We start from the raw sequence: 23,523 nt of genomic DNA, 5'->3' as shown, positions 1-23,523 counted from the left end.
TTTTTGGATCGCACAAATAAGTCTTTCGTGTGGGAACCGAACCCACGACCTACCGACGCCTAATCATTTTCTGAAAATATAAGATCATGTGCATCTAACATAGCTCTAAAAACTAACATGCGAGCTCTTATCAAACTACAGTGTAGTATATAAGCCTGCGCCGGCGCACCTCTCAACTATTCCACGGTTGATCTTGAAACTGTCACTGCGAGTGCCGTTCGCGCAGTCGCCAACCAGCTCGCATCCTTAACACTTGTGTATACTAATCGTAACAATGACTAATCGATAATCGTTATACCGAATAATCGAATGTGAATTAGTGTTTGACTTTTTTTTAATATTTAGTGTTACATTGAAAAGTGAATGGTGTCCTTTGAGGTGAGTCGATGTTTTTTTTTTAAATGTTGCTATATTATATCAATATTTTTTTTTCTTGTTTTAATTTTAAAAGAGGTCGAGTAGGATCGTAAAAATATATTTGTTTTTTTATTTACGTTAATCTAGTTATTATTTTATCATGTTATAAAGGATTTTATCTTTAAGTGGTTGTTTATTCTCTAGAAAAACACTCACGGTTTGTCAATGATAGTGATGATTGTTTTTGTTATGAATAAGTATGTGTGTCAGGAAGTTACGATAAATAAAGGCCACTTTGAAAATGTCTTTAACAAAACGTTTTTACCCGTTGCGTACGGAATCCTTAAAAGAAAAAAGTTGATATTATTTTTTTTATTTGGAAAGGTGTGTTAGAAATCTATTCAAGTTAGTTAACATAGAAGCCAGATTGTTAATATAAAGTATTAATGACTGTTTAAAAAATATAAGTATGTTAATAATATAAAAAACCAAAATGTATAGTGTATCGGATAAAAAATCATAATTCAAAACTAGTTTCGAATTTGTGGACTGACTTTTACATGATAAAATTAAATCTAAAACAATGAATAACCTGGGGTAATAAATATTTACTATCTCGCAATCTCGCTTTCATTCCTAAGGATATAGGCAGAGAATCAAAGCCTAAATAATGATCTAAAGTTTCGCACAAACTCACAACTTACCTATACGTAATTTAGCAATAAAATAACTTGCAACTTGCGGTTATTTTAAAACAAAATTACATAATAATATAAATATCATACCAGCAAATGTAGTAAAGCAATTAAATGTGATTAGCTGTCATCATAATTCGCGATGCAATTAATTTGCGATAGCGCCTCGCGCGTTGATGTCTACTGATGAGTACGTCGTTATCCTTCAAATATCACTGCGGATGAATGCAAAAAATTTTTTAAAATGTATATGTATTTTACGTTTTTCAATGTTTTAAGGAATAATTTTTATTTAATAAAAATATTTTAATATACATAAAATTAACTCCCTCGCGCAGGGGTAGAGAGAGATCAAACAACGCCATTTGGTACGATCTTTACCAACTTCCTATTCCATTATATGTATATCTTGCCCAACAGGACCGCCGGTTACGAGTCTGTGTATTGTGTAATCCAATATTATGAATACAGTAAATTTTGCTAAATAACTTATATTCAAAATATATTTTACATTCGTGCCCGTTTATTACTGTTATTTACAAGCAATCCAACTTGAATAAATAATTTGAAACAATGTTATCAAACAAATTTATAACAACAAGTTTTAATTTATAATCGTTTCACAATGTAACTGGTTTTTCTTGTCGTTTTTTGTTCAAATAAGTTATTAGAATCTGGTTTTATAATTGCAATAAAGAAAACCTGTATTGTTTGAAGGCAAAAATCTGACATATGACTTTAGGAGGCGTGACCTGAACCAAAAAGAAGGTAATCAAATACCAGTTTGTCTTAGTTTTTTGTATGATTATTTGGCATTTTTAAGAGCTGTTGTCGGTTTACCCGTCTCATCGGGCCTTAAGAGTAAGGTAATGTGTACCTGTGTATTGTGGACTCACTTGGACACTGTAAACAAAGTCCTGCAACGTTCGCTGGCATAGTCAAGCAGATGCGAACTTAGAACCACACAATGACACTGACGTCGCTGTTCTCAATAAACTTGTAGTTTTATTAATCACGATCCTGAAGTAAGTCAGATTTCAGTGCCCGGATAAGTATTACAGTACTACACTTACAGCACGAAACTAATAATAATCTTAACATCGAAATATGTAAAAATATTTATCACTTCACCTTCGGGAACAAAATACATGACTGTGAACCAAGATTCTTTGTAGTCCTAAAAAAATGTAAAGTCTTTAATAAACTATGTATAAGATTTTTTAACTCAAATAAACAATAACAGCAGATCTAGTACATAAATGCATAGATAAGATAACAGATAAGCGATGTGTCAATTGATAAAGAGAATACTTGTTGTTAATCCCCCGTGAATGTCTACTTGAGTAAAGAATGGCTACTCAAAAACAGTAACTATGTTTAAGAGCCTTACTTATATTGACTAGATACTCGCTATTATATAAAACTAGGGGCCGCCTGCGACTTCGTCTGCGTGGAAACCCTTCCCGAGTAAATCCTGATCCCTCGGGAACTCTGCGATAAAAAGTAGCCTATGTGTTATTCTGGGTCTTCAGCTACCTATAGGTATACCAAATTTCATCATAATCTGTTCTGTAGTATTTGCGTGAAAGAGTAACAAACATCCATACATACATACGCACATACATACATACATTCTGACAAACTTTCGCATTTATAATATCTGTAGGATTTACTTTATTAGGATAAAAATATAATTGGCGATTAAAAAGAGTGGTCCCAATTTTCTTGTTAGCTCTTTTTTTTTGCTCTGATATCTTAAACGGCCAGTTTCACAAAACGTAAACAAACTCACTATATAATATCTACTCCGACATTTGAATTAATAGATATTGAATATTGATGTGGGAATTAACCACTCTTACCTCCTCTAACTAAGTAATAAATCAATAACTGTAGCTCAATTCTCTACCACTATCGACTACCGACAACCGACCTGTCATCGAGAAATTTTGTATGAAAATCTGATCAGCGCCTTTGACGGGTGTCGTAGGAAATATTTTGGCAGTACCTTCTAAATGTCAAAATGTCGATACTCGACAGTCCCGATTGTACAGAATTGCGCTACTGAAAAGTCATAACTAACCATGACAGTTTATATGAAACCTAATTAATAAGATTCTAAAATTAGTTAATGTCATCAGTTTTACGATACCAACCTACTTTCAAAGATCACAGATTTCATAAAACGATGAACAAATAGTAGTAAATAGATTTATTGCAATATTTAACTGTAACCTTGTGGATGATAACTGATAAGATTATAACTTTTATCACATGTTTTGGTTAAAATAAGAACATCTTAAAACAAATATCAGTATATTTTTATTATTTTACGAAATTTACGTTGAAATTAAAATACGGTAACGTGACTTGTATTTGGGGAATTACCTAGAAATGCTTTAATATTTATACTTATACTTGGCTATAATGACTTTCCTCAATGAAAAGTACTTCCATGGACTAGGTATTTTTAGATTTTCGCGTTCAAAGAATATAAATAACTAGCTTTTACCCGCGACTTCGTCCGCCACCTGAATTTTCCCATGGCAATGCGTCATTTTCCCGGGGTAAAAAGTAGCCTATGTCCTTTCTCGGGTATCAAAATATCTCCATACCAAATTTCATGCAAATTGGTGCAGTAGTTTAGGCGTGATTGAGTAACAGACAGACAGACAGAGTAACTTTCGCATTTATAATATTAGTTTGGATTTTTTTTTTCATAAAATCTTTTAAATTTCGCTTCTTTATATTACTTAAATTGATAATATATTATGCTCGGGTGCTATGCCTGAAGGTGTAAAGAATTATGCGTGTTTAAAATACACCCGCGTTTCGTCATTAACAATGTTATTCCCATATAATATTGTCTTTATAAAACTTACCTTTGAATAGTTATATTTACTTGCGTGGTTAACATTTTTATTTGTTTAAAAATACTACTTATAAATACGTACTTTTATGACCTCTACATCCGGTTATATTCAAAGCAAATTAAATGTGAACCTTTAAAAATATATAATATTTTAAAGTGCATTTACGAATATTATTATTCTACTCTTAATAAAAGAATATAGTTTTAAAATCGATGTTATTAAACTTCTTGATACAAGGTAAATACTGGTATCAACAATATTTTACTTAGCGCGTCTGCTTATCGGTCCTCCACAACCCACCTGGGTTATAACACAATACCCTTTTGTAAGACTAGTTGTCAGACTTTCAAGCTTCTGACTACTGTTAACGACTATCAAAGATCTTCGAAATTTAAAGTTGGGATCCACAATTTAACGTGCCTTCCGAAACACGGAGGAACTCGATATGTATTAGATGGTCACACATCCACAAAACAACCTCGGCACGCGCAGCTTAACCTCAGACCGATCCGCGCGACTGTTGTTAACTAAGCTAAAACTAAAAGAAAACATAAAAAATGGGTCTGACCTTTAAACCACGTTTTATATAATAAGAAAAGAGTTCGAAATAAACCTTGTCAAATGCTAAAGCACTGATCAGTGCGAAAAATAATAGGGTCTCAATTACCAGTAAGTATTCATAGTGTTACGTATGGCAACACTATGAATAATAACAGGTTAATTAATGAGGTAATAATGTTGCCAGTCTATTTATTGTTCTCAATCAATAACTATTACATTCCATTATAATAGAAATCCCCATTTTCATATATTTGAATCATAGACGAATTACTTAATTTAATTTTCCTTACCTTACATTATTAAAATAAACAAAGGCCGTATTTTAAGTCATTTACCTTATTAATTACCAATTTCCGTCAATATTACATATACGAAAACCCATATAAGCGTATATTTTTTAATACGGGAATACCAAAGCTTAGGGAAAACGTAAACCTATTTTTGGCCGCAGTTTCTATATTTTATGTGTTTGAGAGGAAACTTAATGATATTTAACTTCCATGACAGTTGTGTTACTGCCTATATCTAGATAATATTGTAATTCCTTTGTAAAGTGTATCGAAGTCATGTGTTATGCTTTCTTTAAGCGTATTTGCTTTCGTGAAACAGTCTTCTTTTTCGCGTTTCCTATGTTTTTTCATTTCGTCCCATCTTGGACATCATATTGCTTCAGAACATCAAATTTCAGTAGAACATAAATAAATATATTAAGAAAAGTGTGCAACTGTTTGTTTTCCCTAAATAAATAAATAAACATAAGTTACCTAGAAAGACATACAGAGATTACATCGGCGATGTTAAAAAAAAGATCAGATGTATGGAACTGAATGAGGCAAGGGCTGAAGGCCAAAAGTAACTGAACAACTTTATATTTTCAAAACCTCTGTGTTACGTTACTTTAATAAATAACTGATCAAAATCAGTTAGAATGAGTTAGAATTAAACATTTCAATCAATGGCAAATGTTTTTTTCCATGGAATAATGTGCACACTTCAGTACATAGGGTTTCAAAAGATTGAGTATGATCAGCTATTTTTGGAGCTGACCGTACCAATTGACGTTCTTTGGTCTTTGCGACAATGAGAAAAAGGCGTGATATAATGCATGTATGTATGTCAACTAGAACACCCTAAAAAAATTCTGACGTTCCATGTTGTTTGACGATACATCGATTTATTATCAACAACGGTGGCGGTTAAAGCATTCGGACCTATTAAGTTTACAAAAATTAAATGCTAATGACTTTGGTGCATTCACCGATTAATAAACGATCAGTGACGTCATCAATGTTTGGCACCGGTCTGTACTTCAGTCGATACAACCTCTGTTTAAATGATCACGAATTAAAATTTCTTTTGGTTTTCCCCAAACGTTATTAAGAATGATTTCAAACAAGATCTTACTCAGACAATTGTTAATTATTAAGTACTTTCTGATAGATTCTTTTACGTTTCTATATCTGGATATAAAGTTGCTTGCCCGCTATAACTTCTCTTCTCCGCAGTTCTATTGGTTATATTTTTACTGCACCGTAAGAATTACCATATTACTACCATTTTACCCATTCAGTACACAATTAGCCTTTACCTTTAAAGTTTAGAATAACGGACAAAAGAAAATCATTTGATATTAAGTAATTGTCAAAAGTATCTCTCTGTCTCTACAATACACGTCAAAGGCAGTATGATATAGTCTGACAACTTAATTATAATTAGTAATGCTGTGTCCTGCCAACATGAAGAAGCTGTATCAAACCGGCCAGTTAGCTGCATAAACCTGCGGGTCACTGATGATTTAAATTACGATTTATGTATACCTTCGCCAGCCCTGAACCTTGGATATAAGTTTCTCTACAAACTAGTTGATCTATACCTAAAAGTTATAGTCGTGAGAATCTCTTTTCTGCAGCTTGAGCTATCTGCATTCAGCCGTAAATGTTCTTGAAGAAATGCGTCGCAATAAGCCATGAATCACGTTTCTATTGAAGGAAAAACTTTTTCCTCAATTGGGTAACTATTGACAATGACCAAGAGCAATCTGTGGTTTTGTACGTGATGCATCAGGTAACATCGGTCATAGACTGATTTATTTGTTTGTTATTTAAAGGCTTTTGTTAATTTAGTTTCTTCCCAAGGAGGGTTGACGTCAGGCAGGCGGCCGGTTGTAAAAACATCAGACAAATTCCCAGCTTGTTTTTAAGAGAAAGCATGTTGTGCCGACTACACGTAACGTGAGATAAAGACAAGGAAAAGAAGAAGCCTAAATGTATAAATATAAAATAATTTAAAAATGTTTCCTAAGTGAATATTGTTGTTATAAGAGTCACAGGTTGTTAATAGAACAATTACTCAGGAAATCTATCTACTTGACAGTAGTCGGGGGTAGAAGCTAGTAAATTATAAGATATTGGTAATCTAGTATATTTTTCCTGCAAGTTAAGAAGGAAAAGTGAACCGTGTCATATCAATCATAGGCAATAACCGTTAACGGTAAGGAGGAAAACCTATTGGGAAATCTTAAAATGTAACACTTTTTTTATACAATTACTATGTGGGGTTTTTATATTATCTTTTACCTGCTCTAACATGCTTCGCTTGCTTGTGTCTGCGACATCGTCCGCGTGGATCATAGTTATAAAATTATAAATATATAAATTACAGACTAGTATCTATAAGGCCCTTTCAACATTCTGGTACGTACATAAACCAAATACCGCAAAGTCTATTTAATTTTATGGTTAGTGGACAATCTAGTGTCAAACTTGTTCAAACCTTTTATCTTAATTGACAACAACTGGAACAGACTTTTAAAGTGCCCTCTGAGTTCAACTACAACTATGCGGTAACCCATCTATGGAATGACTGTGCTATAGGTTGGTTTTTCAACAGATGGATTAATCAAATTTCATTAAACTCTGTTCAGCAATTTCAGCGTAATTTAATATTCAAACTTTCGCATTTATTATTAGTATGAATTTTGATATACATAATAATCATTCTTATAATATAATAATTTTATTATTCAACTGCACACTAGGCGCAGTGGTTTAAAAGTTGTGACAACTTCGCCACAACAACCGTAGCGCCACGTGTGGTGGGTTCGAATCCCATCCGGGACAAATCTTGGTGTGATGAGCACGAGTATTTGTTCTGAGCCTGGTTGTGAATCTATCTATATGAGTATATATTTAGAAGTATATAAGTATGTTCATCAGTTATTTGGTTACCATAGTACAAGCTCTGTTAAGTTTGGAATCAATTGACCGTGTGTGAGTTGTCCAATAATTTATTTATTTCATCATCATCATCATCTCAGCCGGGAATCGTCCACTGCTGGACAAAGGCCTCCCCCATCGAGCGCCAATAGGACCGGTCCTGGGCCGCCCTCATCCATCGGACATGATTTATTTATTTATAATATAGTAATTATTTAAAGTATCTATGGATGAAGTATGGCGGACATTTTGTCGTAGGTATGTTTCATGTGTGATTTTATCGGTGCAAGGCTGTGCAGTTATTGCGTTCAACCAGTAGAAAATTGTATGTCGACGATTATCTATACACTATGATAAATAATAATATAATTTGTTTAGATGCATGCACATTTGTTATAATGTTCTTCTGTTACTAAGTGACTGATTGACTGAAAATGTAGAGTTAGAGAAACTACTGAAAGCATGAAGCTGAAATTAGACGTGTATGATTCTTGGGAGCACTAAAAGATATGATTTTTGGATTTCTACCGCGAAAGGAGTGCAATTCCTCGGGGGCAAAGCCGCAAGCAAAAGCCATGATAATATATTGAGCTTAAAAATGCGCAAAATGTTTAAATATCTAAAACTAACAGGAATTTTACTGTCCAAGGTTCAAATTATTGTAACACAAAGTTGGTTTTTAATTTATTTGTTGTTGATAACCGGTTTCATTGAAATCATTGATATTCTGAATTACGAACTCCAACTGTATAAACTAGGAATTTTGTTTTACGCAAATATTATATGAACTAGCGAACGCGAAATCTTTTCACAAAGAAGACTTTGTATTCTTTGTGAAAAGATTTCGCGTGGTAAAAGGTATCCTATGTGTTAAATCAGGTTATAAGCTATTAATAGTTTTTTTTTTATTTACAAACTTACGCTTTTATAATATTAGTAGGATCATTAATTACCAACAATATGACTAAGAGAAATAATCCCCGCATCCCTAGCGTCGTAAATACATTTTATTATAATAAAAACAGAGATAAGTACCGCCATACTAACTCTACAAATAAAGAACAATTCAATATGCCATTACGTTAAACAATGGTCAGTTAACTCTGCACCCATAGAATGACAGATAATCATACCATAGTTTATGCTCCTTCTAATCTCTTCGCAAGAAAATATAATAAAAAAAGTTATTAAAATTACTGATGACGTTGCGCTATTAATGTTGATAAAATTATCAATGTTGCAGAAAAGTAAAAGAAAATAGGATTTAGTATATTAACTTTAACAGTCAATTCCACGAGTTGTGAATAAGTGTACGACAGACTATCCAATAGATAAAATGATAGCAAAGTTACTTATTCAAAAGTAATTGATCCGGCCGTAAAATTCCTAAAGCGATGTAGTTTCGGCCTGTCCATTGATTTTGGAAAACTACTGATAGGTACTTAATAAAACGATACGGTTCTATTTGCCTTTGACAAAGTGATGAAAATGACTTATAGAGTTACTTCCTTTGTTGAATCACCGGAAATTTATCCGGAAATCTTGCTATGTGGTTATTCTACTAATAATAAGTTTGTGGATAATGGATGGATGTACGTTTGTTACTCTTCCACGAAAAATCAACGGAACAGATTTCGATAAAATCTTGTAGGTACACAGATAGTTTAAAACTAAGATTAAAACAAAGAACACTTTTACCCCGGGAAATATAATTAGTCGCGGGCCAAAGGAAGTTAATTAATATGTAACACCCACATCAAATTTAAAACGCATTGTCATATTAATGGTTTTTTAAACCTTATTTTCCTTATATCTTCCTCATTGTACCAAACAGTAGTTACGGCCTATCAACTAAGTCACGTCTGACGCCGCAACGTCACGACACCATAGACTTATCAGATAAAAAAGCAAGGGCAAGGCTCTTGTATACTCTGCATTAATTATGGCGCAAAAAAATTACAATTGATTGTTAAATTGAAACGGATAATCGTAAAGCACGCGTGCTATATTTTTTTAAGGTCATTTATCCGCTCGGTATAATAATTTTGTGCTTTTTCAAAAGGGCCGTAAGCTTTGTAAATATATTTGTTATATGCACGCTGAAGTATAATAATTAATTAAGAATAAATGACGAGTAAATAATCCAAAAAGTAGGAAAAAAATCGACTCTATCTTTTAGAACTAGCCCAACCATTAGCACCCGTTACGCAGATTCTTACCTAAATTAAAATAAAAGTGATCCAAATCGAAATAAAACGAAAACATTTTTACATTTTAATGTAAGATTTTACCATAAAATTGATTAGAGAGTCGTTTACAACCCGTGTTTTAATCATGGAAATATCATAAAAAAAAACGATAACAATGGCACCCCTGGGATTTATCATGAAGGTTGCCAGTCGAGCTTATTTTTTTTATCATTACTAACTCATTACTAATCTATCCGTTAAATAAATATTTTCATTTCCTCCCATACATCAAAAATTGTTCGGCCGTATTGTTTTACCACAGATATGAAATTTTTAACCTACGCTAATTGTGGTTAAGTATAACCTTTTTACTTTACATTGTTTGAAAATGATAATTAGGCATGATACTTATGTTTTGAGTGCATGAGGGTTTTTATGCAAGTATGTAAAATTATAGATCTAACACGTTTCAATTATCTACGCTGATAATTTATAACTAACAGTACCTAAGTACAAACGGAACAAAACTTAATAATACCTATACCTACTTTGTAAAAAAATGTTGGTGTCATCTCTATTTATTAGAATCTGAAAATAAGGCTAAAAAAGTAAGTTACTCTTCAAGTATGATGTACTGGATAAAATTTAACTATATTTATTTTTTAGAGCCGAAAATCCAAGCGACGCGACGCTAATGGAGTAACTGATTAATTGTAAAAAATATATTGTGCTAACAAAATGCGTTCTTTTCTATACATATGTGTTTATTTAACGATTAATGTAAGTATTAAAGGAGAAATTGAGATTATGGGTAAAATGAATAAATAGTACCTAACGCATTGCAAGGATAATGGAGTAGGGACTAAACAAACAGCATCACAAATTAATAAATATCTGATCAACAAAGTGTAATCTTTTCAAATGGAAATGAATAGCGATTAAAATAACTCGTCACATTAACTTGTAAGCAAAACATCGACACTAGTCTCCATTACATAATGTGAATCTAATACATTGACATATGTACATACGTAATAAATAATTTCCGCATAACTTGCATTATGCTGCTGTATGCTGCGTTTAGACGTGTGTGGCAGTTACTGGTTTTTAATAGATCTAAAAATAAAATGATGCTTTGAACATTAATAAAATTTCAACAGCCATTTTTATTTGGCATTTTTAAATTGTACATTTATTTATGAGATTATTAAAGGAGATTCTTTCATAACAGTCGAAATAAGAAGACGGCAGAATAAGAATTCGGACGTATACATAGTATGTGGGTTCGTTTTACCTGTAAAGGATTAAATATTCAATTTTTATGGTATACCAAGAGAAAATTCAGTTTTAAGGAAAAAAAATAGTTAATTGTACAACGACTCCTAATTAGAAGTCCTATCCGATTATTATTTAACTCTATTCAGCTAAGATGGTTAATGGATAGGAGAGTGGGCACCTACTTAAGTAAGCATGAATTAATACTTTCAACTTGCGCAAGTAACTATACAAACGTAAAGGCAGCACGAGACACGTAGGGCTAGTTTTCACATTTCACTTTCATTGAAGCGTTGACATCGAGCAGTTGAACTAGATTATTTACATAATGATATTATTGTAACTGATATATTGATCTGATTATAAATGAGGTAAAGGTTAGAGTGGAAAATTGTGTTTGCAATCTGGGTAAAACGAAAATAAATGAAGGAAAATTAAAATACTTAATTATATCGATATTCTCAATGCAATTATATAATTCTATCATAAGTGTCAACGTTTGACCTAAATGAATTTATAAATGATTGATTTTGAATGCTCAAGTTGGTATATATATAGAGATCGTCCTACGTTTTTACAGGGAAAGCTACTGAATGTACCTATATCTGTATATGGAAATTATTTGGCATAATAATACCTTTAACTCCGAGAAATCTTTCAACGCGCAATGAGTACTCAGTGGATATAGTCCAATATTACAATTAGGGATTGCAAAACAGGATTTAAATAAAATAATATTCTGTGTAATAAAATGCTGTTTATGTCCAAAATAAAAGTCAAAGTACAACTAGCGTTATCCTGCGGGTAAATTCTGAATGTTGTATACATTTGCCACTCGCTAATCTTGCGTACAAGGGTCTCTATTAAGTTATTGGGCTATAGAAGCCAGTTAATTACTTATTCTGTGTGTTGCATTTAGTCACTAATTACGAATCCTTTATTACATGAAATACTAATTAATATATTCTGTGGTCAATAAAACATGACGAGGACTTCACAAACAATTAAGATTAACCAGTGGAATTTTACGCATAAATAAATTGTTTATGTAATAATCATCGACAAAAAGTGACCACAGAGGTCGTAGTCGTTCACGCTTCATTACAAAATGGACGTAATAACGACTAGTTAATTTTAATACGGTTGTTTGAGAGTTAGGATATACTATTAATAGATACCTACTTATCACGAAGTTATAAGAGATTTCCGCGTCGCTAAAATTCGTTTACTTATAAAACTTAACCTATTAATATGTTCCACCGGACCACCGCTGGGCAAGGGTCATCTCTCCGAATGAGTGAGGGGCCTTGATTCCACCACGTGGGCCAAATATGGGTTGGGGACTTAAACTAATTAGGATTAAACACAAATAAATTTCAATCAAAGAGTTCAAATATTTTTCAAACGTGTTTTGAATACCCCGTATTTAGGGCTTTATGTATATCTGAGCTGAATAAAAATATAGTACCTATTGCCTAACTTTCTAATAGACAGTATGCTAAAATTAAATATTATACGATGTTGTAACGCCCGTGTCAAGGATAAACAAACAAAATAACATTTTTAGCAATAGGCTAATAATGGCACTAACGCGGCCCTGCGGCCAAATTGACTGAATGATACCGGTCCGTGGCCTTGCTTTAAAATATTTGCAAATTGTCTATAGATAACATGGCGTATTTGCATTAAAGATGGCTGCCAAATATGTAGATTGCAAAAGTCCTCACTAGGCTGAAAGTGGCTCAAGAGTAGAATGTAAAGAAACGTAATAGGAATTAAATATTATTTTGTTGATATTATTAAATATTAATTTTGTGTTGTTTTTGCATTATGGATGTTTAAATTACGGAATATGAAATAATAAATGTTATATTTTATTAGTTTAGAATCTTAACATGTTAAACTTTAAAATACATGTCTATTAGCAAAAATAAAACAATCGCTAGTTTTCAAACGTAGTGTACAGTTAATGAAAATCCTTGACGAATAGTCATTACCAAGGAAACTCACGAATCATTCAAATGAGTCGACAATTTGTCGCGACAAACCGTTTACTTTTAATTCATCGCTTTATTGCAAACGTTTGTCAAGTAATTATCGCAAGTTTACATCACAATGGTGCATGGTAGCTAACAAAATGAAGAAGGAAACGATTTTTTCTTGAAATTTTCAGTTTTAGCCAAGGATTCTATTGGATTTTCCATTAAAAATAATGTCTTACTTAACTTTAATGTAGCTTTTTATATACCTAGTCGTCAATTGTACACAGTAGACTTTATACACTTATATAGCGTATGAAATACACTCACGTTTCGCCTAAACTTCTGGCTGCTATTGAGAAATATTTTAATATAAATGAGAAAATACCAAAAGCCCTTTACCCGACCCGGGAATCGAACCTGAGAGCTTATGATCAGCAGTCGGATACACTAGCGACCGACAGACGTAAATGCTTACAGACGCGAGAGGTAATTTATAAATGTAAACTTAAATTAAAACATAGAAACCCTTTTTCCACGATGCGACAACATTCCTATTTCGACCTGGTTTAGTGCTCGTTAATTGAGACACAATTTCATCTTGGTTTCTAAGATGTTAGCGCTCACTATAATTGTAGGAAATGTGCGTACTCACTGGTATTTCCTCTCTACGAAATAATTAAGCCTTACTATAATTACTTAGCCTTCATATTTTAAAGCTTTTCGCGAGGTAACTCTGATGTACACATACCCACGTACATAAAAGTACTCTATGTTTGAAATGTACGATCTTGATTTTGTTTATTCGACAGTTACAGTGACTTTCGTTATCAAAGGTTCTTACAATTAAATACTTACATAGTTTTTCTGTTAATTCCAGATGCAGCGCATCGTCATAGTGCTGGCGACCACGGCGTGGTTGGCCACCGCGATTGACCTTCCGCCCTCTTGCAACAGATCCGTCTACTGCAACAGCAAGCTCCTCCACCATGTACAGACCACCAGAGTCTTCGCAGACTCCAAGACCTTCGTCGACCTCGAAATGAAATACGATGAGAACAAAACATTGACCGATTTCGACAGCTATCTTAATGAGACTGGACCAAACCCTACAAAGTCACAAATGGAGCACTTCGTTAATCTGTATTTCTCCAATGTAGGCGAGCTTGAGGAGTGGACCCCAACTGACTACACCACTGACCCAGAGTTCGTCAACAAAATCAGCGATAAAACACTAAGACAATTCGGTAAAGACATCAATGAGATTTGGCCTATCATCTCTCGGAAGGTCAAAGATGTAGTCTTCGAGAAACCTGACCAATTCAGTTTAGTTCCCCTACGACACGGCTTCATTATCCCTGGAGGAAGATTCAAAGAGATCTATTATTGGGACACTTACTGGATCATCGAAGGTCTCCTTATAAGCGGTATGCAAGTCACAGCTAAAGGAATGATAGAGAATCTTATTGATCTGTTGAATATATTCGGCCATATTCCTAATGGAAGTCGGTATTACTACCAAGAACGCAGTCAACCACCTATGTTAGCCGCTATGATGGCTATTTACTACAAATATACTAACGACATCGAATTTATTAGAGACAATATTGCTTCTCTAGAAAAAGAAGTGGATTACTGGTTAGATTCCCGCACGATTTCTGTACAAAAGGGTAATACAAATTACACTCTTTTGAGATATTACGCTCCCAGCAGCGGACCACGTCCAGAGTCATATAACGAAGACTATATAGAAAGTCAAAAGCTCGATGAAAGTGAACGCGAAGATTTCTACATCGACATGAAGAGTGCCGCGGAGAGTGGGTGGGACTTTTCTTCGAGATGGTTCATCACTAGCGACGGAAGTAACGCTGGAGAACTGATCAACATTCACACTAGATACATTGTTCCCGTCGACCTCAACGCTATCTTCGCTGGTGTTCTACAAAATCTTGCTGACTTCCACAGTATACTGATGAAGCCCCAAAAGGCTGCTGTGTATGGATCAAAAGCTGAACTGTGGAGAGAGGCTATCCAGGCCGTGCTCTGGAACGAGGACGAGGGAGTTTGGTTTGACTACAACTTGATGAACAATCAACATCGCAGATACTTCTATACCTCAAACGTAGCACCACTGTGGATGGGAGCCGTCAGCGACGAACTTATTAAACTAAACGGACCAAGAGTCGTCAGCTACCTCCGCAATTCGACTGCTTTAGAATTTATTGGAGGTATTCCCACATCTCTGAATGATACAGGAGAGCAATGGGACTTCCCTAACGTATGGCCTCCGGAAGTTAGTATTATTGTTAATGCTTTAGCCGCGATAAAGACTGATGATGCAAAAGACCTAGCGCTAGAGGTAGCTCAGACTTTCGTCAGGGCCTGCCATACTGGATTTACAAAATACCAGCAGATGTTTGAGAAATATCAAGCGGAAAGTCCAGGAGAGTCAGGTCGGGGAGGTGAATATACTGTCCAGATAGGTTTTGGATGGTCCAATGGCGCCGTACTAGAATTCCTTAGCAAGTACGGTGACGTCATGACAGCCTACGACTCAAGTAGCGGTTCAAAAAACTAGTATCGCAAATAGTACCTATCATTATTATTTTCCTATACAGTTTTATTTTTTAATATCTTTGTAGATTGTACATTACAAACAAAGGTTGTGAACTTAAAACGAATTTAGGTAAGAGTTACGTTTTAAAAAACTGTAGTGCCATGAAAACGTTATAGATAATTAAGTATTTCAAAATTGGACGGCATCGAAAATTTCTAGTAGGTTTGACTTAGTATGCAAAATACTGGTCTTACAAAAATAAATAATACCGAAATTGTATCGAATACTTCAATACGATAAAATTAGAGATTTTTTACAGAATTTGTTTAAAACAGAAAGTAATTGTCACAAGTAATGTTAAGTTTTACAATTTCACAAAATGCGGCAGCGTTTTTAACTTAAGTCTATCTTTTTAATATTTTGCTTTAATTTTGCACGCTTTTTATCTCCCTCACCTACTAATATATAAATTTACTAATTTCCTTCGCACTTTTCTATTATTCTGCCTAATTATGTTCATTTATCTTTGTTATATATACTTTATTATCTTTTAATTACTTTTTTTCTTTATCTTTGCACCTCTTTCTATTGCTTTACACACGGTATTAGGTAATTAAGATAATAATTTATATAAGTATATTTACAGAGCTATTATATTAAGAATAAACGGAAAAATTACTAATGTACTAACCCAACACCTGTGGGTACTATTTGTTAAAAATCCCAAGTACGTCTTAATTATAAGTTTTGTGTTAAGTGTAAAATGTTATTTATTATTAATATTTATGTTGCATAATGTCTACGCTTATTAAGTTAGGGAACATTAAAAATTTTATTCAATATTTCTGATGCTTACAGATAAAATAAAATAAAGTAAAAATTAACACAGTAATTTAAGAAAAAAAAATACCTGGATCAATTTTGAGATTTTGTTTCCGGCATGTAAATACTGAAAATGCAACCAAAAATACAGTTTTCTTTTAAATAACATACTAAATAAATACATACTGTTGATTAAAATATCACTGGATATAAATGGGTTACTTGTTAATAGTTCCTTGTATTATAATTTATCGATCTGTTATTTGATCATAGATTAAAAATCTTGTTACCTATATTTCTATTTATTGTAATTATTTTCTTGTTATTAATTCTATGATCTTTCTTGTTTCTCACGCGTTTAAATTAAAGTAAATAAATTCGAATTAAACTTTAAGATTTTCCTGTATAAACCATAAATCATATGAGTGCAGCGTCATGTTTTCATTATACCAGTAGAATGTTTGACTCATTAAAGAGCTTGTGTAGATAATGCTAATGTCTTATAATGTGCCCTGTATGGAAATTATATTAGACGGATAAAAAAAACATTTATGAAGTTATAACCACAGGTACTGTAGCATAATATCATCTTACACATATTTCACTTTAAAAAAAAAATTGTGATAAAAAGTGAAAAATCTGTCAAACTTTTCGCGCCATTAAAATTCTCCTTGCATGAAAATATGACGTTTACTAGCGCATTAAAAACATATAGAGCGCTGTTTTACTGTTAATTCGTTTGCACTGTCATGGTTCGTAAATTGGCTTAAACTTGAAATTATTGTATTAAATGTAAGGTTTTTGTTAGTTGTCGTTTTAATGTTGTTGTACAATAAAGGCTGTGTCTTTGATATATTTTGTTTTATTTTATTTTGAAACTAGATAATTATGATGTTTCAAAATCATATTCTGCATAGCTCTGTTTTACTGAGTACAACGCTTTACTAACCGAGAGAAAATAATCAGGATTTCCAGAAGCCTGTAGAAAATAGCTCTACATAGAGTTAGTGAAATGTATGAATTCACACCGAAAACACTATTAAATAAAATGTGTTTTTAAAAAGAAGTATGTTTCGTGATCTTTTGACTAAATTTTGGCGGTCTCGACCCTGCTACGACTCACGGAAATGTGTAGTGATCAAGGTTTTAAATATTATTGAACAATTTCCTGTTACAATGCACAACAAACGTAGGATACTTTAAATAAATAGGCTGTATTTAGCAGCCAAATTTCAGCAATCCTATGCTTTTTTGTACTAGAAACATTAAATTTATATTAAACACTGACTGATCGGGATAGAAATGGTTAAAAAAATCTATTCCTTTTGATGTAACACTTCATGGCTTAACCGCAGATTTTGAAGATATAAAAAAATACATTGGAAATAGTTGATAATCGGAGACCAAACATATTGGTATATGCAGACCTATTTTAATTGCCAAAACTCGGGTTATAAAGGGGATGAAGGGCAAAAAGGCGCCCGTCGTCGTCGCGTCGGTCGGCGGTTTCATCTTGTAAAAAGAAATATTTTGTAGGTAGGTACATCATTTATAAATATCTCTCTATTATGTGTACATGGTAGGTACATCACAGGTAAAACCCCTACGGTTATGTAAATATAATTATATTGTATAATTGATTGACAACTAAGCACTTTTATTATTATCCTTATAGGTAACAAATGTCTATTTTTATTACAGTATGACTTTGTAGTGAATGACTGTGATTTATAATAATAACGCCTGATGTATTCAATAAAACTAATGGTAGTTATTTATAAATATAAATGCAGCTGTGTCGCTGTAAATAGTTGTAATAAAGTATAGTTTTTCATTAATTACTCAGTTGTGTACATATTTGTTTTAAATAGGACGAAATCAATTGGCTGAGAAAAGTGATGTACTTATAAAAACACAGTTAATTAAATGTAAGCCTATATTATATTTAATAGAATATAGGTGTGATAGCAAACGCCATTTTAAAAGCATTCATCAGTCCACAATCCTCGATTTGGCCAAGAGGGTTTAGGCCTTGGGTCCACTACGCTGACCAATTACGAGTTAAGGATTCAATAAAGTTTTATAAATAGGTTGCGATAAAATATTGGTTATGAAAAGAAATGACATGTGCTCAATTTATATAAAAAAATATTGCGGCTATTTTTATATTTCAAAAGTTTTCCTTTATGACCAATGTTTTTTTTTCCACCCGAAAAAATGTTCTGCGGAAAACCACGATAAAACATTATAGAGAGTTTGAAGAGCCCAAATGGCCAGGCTGCAGGCAGGCTTCAGGATGTAAGTGGTGCCACCTAGTGAAGACTACCAAGATCAGACTCAAAATATGGCACCAAAAGGTGGCAATACTAGTGGTTCCCATTACTGTAACATATTATACTGTACAGAGTACCATTGTTTTTTTAATCTACATTCACAGAAAAATGCGCTCAATTCTTCATCAAGATAGAATGCATATGCATTATAAGTGTTATGACCTAGATTCGTTACTTATTGAGAGAGATTTTATGCAGCTGCTTATGTGTCTAATACAGTGCAATTAATATGAAGCATCATTACAAAAATAATACATTATTCTTCCAAACTGAACAGGCGAGATATTAGGGCATTATGATATCGCTCAGTGACGTCATAGAGCGCGTTCAGATAACGCACGCGCATAGCACACTGTCTCCGAAGTGAGACGTCGAACGCGAAATTGACGCGAGCAATATCTTATGTCAGTGTGACAGTTCCCAATCTGACTTTGAAAGAAGGGCACGTGTATTTATTTTGGAAACAATGAGACCTAGTTTCTATCGTACTTAATTTCGATACGTTGTAATTAGTGTAATTAATTGTAGTAAAGATGGATCGCAGTGGGTGTATTGTGCTGACATCAGAACTGAATCGCAGTAATTGATCGGTAATTGCATACGATGCGTATAATGAGTGTTGCAGCTCATATTCCCGGCCACTCGCCCCGCGCCTGTTGCCGCAGTCGACCGCCGGCCGTGCAGACATCACGACTACTGCACATCGCTTACACAGTCTATGTTCGACGGAAATTGTGACTGAAAAATGTTGAAGATACTCTCGTCGCGGTTCGTGCCGCTCTACCCGGTGCTAGGCCTCCTCGGTGCATGTGCACAGGCCGTTAATATCGTCTCCGTGTGCAATTCTTCTGTCTACTGCAGTGGCGAACTTCTACGGACTGTCCAACTGGCAAGAGTCTTTCCTGATTCCAAAACATTCGTCGATTTGAAGCTTGTGCACTCCCAAGATGAAACAGTGGTTAATTTCAAGAAGCTTATAAAGGAGACCAACAACCGACCGACTCGTCTTCAAATTGCTAACTTCGTCACTCAAAATTTCGAAGATAAAGATGAACTGTTTAACTGGCGTCCGCCAGATTTTGACCCGACTCCACCCGTTCTTGAACAAATCACAGATCCGAAATACAGGCAATTTGCTAAAGATATCATTGGTATTTGGCCAGAGTTAGGTCGAATAGTATCGCACGATGTCTATTTAAATCCTGATCAATACAGTTTTATTTACGTTCCCAATGGATTTATTGTTCCTGGAGGCAGATTCAAGGAGTTGTACTACTGGGATTCGTACTGGATAATACGTGGCCTCCTCATCAGCAATATGACCAAAACTGCGAAGGGAATGATCGAAAACTTCTTACATATTGTGAATACTTTAGGATATATTCCCAACGGCAGTCGAATTTACTACCTCGGACGGAGTCAGCCGCCATTATTAACATGGATGGTGCACGACTACATGAAGAGTACTGGAGACATTGCGTGGCTCGAGAAACATATCGCTACAGTTGAGCAGGAGCTGAAATATTGGCTCTTGAAGAAGACAGTCGTCGTCAAAATGAATGGGAAAAAACACATGCTTTTACGATACGCGTCAGACAAGGACGACAAAGGTCCCCGGCCGGAGTCTTATTTCGAAGACTACTCGAGCAGTAGAAGCCTACCTGACGATAAACAAGAGAAGTTTTACATGGAAATCAAAAGTGCTGCCGAAAGTGGTTGGGATTTCTCGTCCAGATGGTTTGTCACTGCCGGCAACGAGACCAAGTTTAACTTGACTGATATAAATGCATCAAGAATACTCCCAGTCGATTTGAACTCGATATTTGCCGGCGCTTTGCAAATGGTGGGGGATCTTAGAAGGCTGACTGGAGACTATGCAAAAGCGCAAAAGTGGTGGTACTTAGCGAAGAGCTGGCGGAATGCTATCGACGACGTGATGTGGGATGCTCAAGATGGTACATGGTACGACTATGATATTCTAGCCAAACTATCTAGAAAGCATTTCTATCCGAGCTGTGCCACACCGCTTTGGGCAGGCGCTGTCGAATCATCACGATTGGAAGAATACGCACCACTATTCGTCAAGTACTTAGTTTCTTCAGGCGCCTTAAAATTCCCTGGTGGTGTACCAACATCTCTATGGAATACGGGAGAACAGTGGGACTTTCCGAACGCGTGGCCGCCTCTCCAGAGCATTCTAATCGGCGGGCTAGAAAGAAGCGGCAACGATGAAGCTAAGCAATTAGCGAGAAAGTTATCAGATGTATGGGTTCGGGCTAATTATGTGGGCTATACAAACTGGAAAAAGATGTTTGAGAAGTATAGTTGCGAGAAGCCCGGAGACCACGGCGGTGGTGGAGAGTACGCAGTCCAGAATGGCTTCGGTTGGACCAATGGGATTGTATTAGAACTTTTGCAAAGGTATGGGAAAGAGCTCCGTGTGATTCAGGATGATGATAGTCCACCGTCAGTCCAGGTAGTATAGAGTAATCCTGGCTGTTCATACCAAAGTGTACTTATGTAAAATGTATTTAAGGATATCGGAAAGCTGTTGGCTTATTTGGAAACAAATAATTTGATACGTTAGTCTCTATTTTTTTATTGTATAGTATAGCACTGACTGTTTTCAACGCAATTTTGTTCAGTTTTAGAATTATTTCGGCTTTGTTCTAAATTGTCAATTTGTTGTAAAGTTCGCTTAATTATTTATAGGTACAAAGTATATCATAGATGTAATTAAGTAGTTTGTACGAAGAAATATTTTTATAAACTTGATGTTGTATGTTTCAAAATATACGTATTTACATTGTTTATGAGTTTTTTAATTCATAATAACAGAATAAAAGAGCCTTTACGAAGGTAATAACTTCGTAATATTAACTACAGTTCTAATTTCAATATGTATAAAACGTTTACTATGATATGTATGAGTTATAAATAGCTCATACCAGTAATATGGATATTATACTAATCTAACCCTTATTGCTAGAGCCATAAAGATAATATTGAGATAAAGATGTAGTATTTCCCATTAATGATAAAAAATATTAATAAGTACTTGTACATCCGCAATATTTATCGTAGTTTTGCAATGCATTATTTCAAACAAAATGACTCCATAGTATATCCATACATAATACCAACTATTAATATTAGAGATACAAAAGTTTTTCTTCCTGTCTGTCTGTTTCACTTCCACGGCTAAACAATTTACTGTCAGACCGATTATGAATGAAATATGTAGTTGATTTCTGAACCAAACAGCTGGCTTTTTCAATTAAGTCCGACTTTTTGAAAAAAACATCAAAAAGTATTAATTAAAAACCAAGCTTAAGAAAAATACTCGTGGTTTTCACACAAATAAATTGTCCCTGGTAGGATTTGAACCCACCACACGCGGTACTACGTTTTTGCGCGAGGTGACCACTTTAACCAAATGTGCACTTTAATTTTATAAATGATTACGATAAAGATCTAACGAAAACGTTTTATAATTACGTACGAAACCAAAGAGCAATGGCAAGTAAATAATTATTTAATGCACACCTTTGAACTCTATAAACATACCTACTCATATTCACTTATATTTATTTACATGCAAGCACTAGTAGGGAAATACTACATATTGTTTATGCAAAAAAAGAATGTTGCGTTGACACTTACAAATGAATTTGCTTGCGTGTTTTTTTGTTAATTAGTCTATATAATGTTAATAGTTTGTTTTTATTAAATGGTATTACTTTAAGGTGAGAACACATTAGATAATTTATTAGCAACGTCTTTAGCGAACCGAACGGCTTTTCAAGCGGTCAATTGTCAAGCCGCCCTTAAAGCATTTAAAGCTTCAAGATATAATTTTTATTATCTCGTATCTATGACGTAAACTATAGAGACGACTTCGTGGGTACGTAAGTACAGCCATATAGGTCTGTCAGGTTAAACTACGCTTACCGAGGTTGATCAGTGGATGGGTGGCCATATTGAGTTCCTCTGTGTTTCGGGAAGGCACGTTAAATTGTGGGTCTCGGCTGTCATTTTCAAAGATCTTTGACAGTCGTTATCAGTAGTCAGAAGCTTGAAAGTCTGGCAACCAGACTTACCGGAGGTTTTGTGTTATATAACCCAGGTAATTAGGTTGTACATCTAGAGCTCCAATAGTCTTCGATCGATGTATATGTAAATAATACTTGCGGTGTTAATAACAAACCGCTTGATGTTCAATGCTCTAATGTGTACCTATTCATTCTAGTATAATTTGCGAACGCAATTAATTGGAAAGATTTCCAGTTAAACTGACAAAGCAAAAATGACAATAGGAAAAACAATAGACATGCTTTATTAAATAATGACGTTTGGGTAATTACCTACTGTATCTATAATTCATTAACTAATCGTTCTTGTCGATAATGTAGTACCTTATGATAGGTACTTGTTTAACGGAAATTTCTAATATGTGTGTGTGTGTGTGGCTCCCTACATAAGGTTGGTAATCTATACTAATATTATAAAGCTGAAGAGTTTGTTTGTTTGTTTGTTTGAACGCGCTAATCTCAGGAACTACGGGTCCGATTCGAAAACTTCTTTCAGTGTTAGATAGCCCATTTATCGAGGAAGGTTATAGGCTATATATCATCACGCTACGACCAATAGGAGCAGAGCAGCAGTAA

The 23,523-nt window shown here is 34.2% G+C and overlaps 1 protein-coding gene across 1 annotated transcript; it reads left to right on the top strand.

Moving 5' to 3' along the window:
• The first annotated feature begins 187 nt into the window (after positions 1-187).
• On the top strand, positions 188-21,667 carry LOC142974872 (uncharacterized). The gene is made up of 4 exons (XM_076117442.1): positions 188-378; positions 14,025-15,721; positions 19,385-19,435; positions 19,601-21,667. Exons 1-4 carry the CDS (start codon positions 364-366, stop codon positions 21,339-21,341), a joined length of 3,504 nt encoding a protein of 1,167 aa, XP_075973557.1. The 5' UTR covers positions 188-363; the 3' UTR covers positions 21,342-21,667.
• The last annotated feature ends 1,856 nt before the right edge of the window (positions 21,668-23,523 follow it).

This window comes from Anticarsia gemmatalis, chromosome 8, assembly GCF_050436995.1.
Source record: "Anticarsia gemmatalis isolate Benzon Research Colony breed Stoneville strain chromosome 8, ilAntGemm2 primary, whole genome shotgun sequence".
Classification (NCBI taxonomy): domain Eukaryota; kingdom Metazoa; phylum Arthropoda; class Insecta; order Lepidoptera; family Erebidae; genus Anticarsia; species Anticarsia gemmatalis.
The sequence above is the reverse complement of the archived record's forward strand: the minus strand, read 5'-3'. Positions and strand labels throughout refer to the sequence as shown.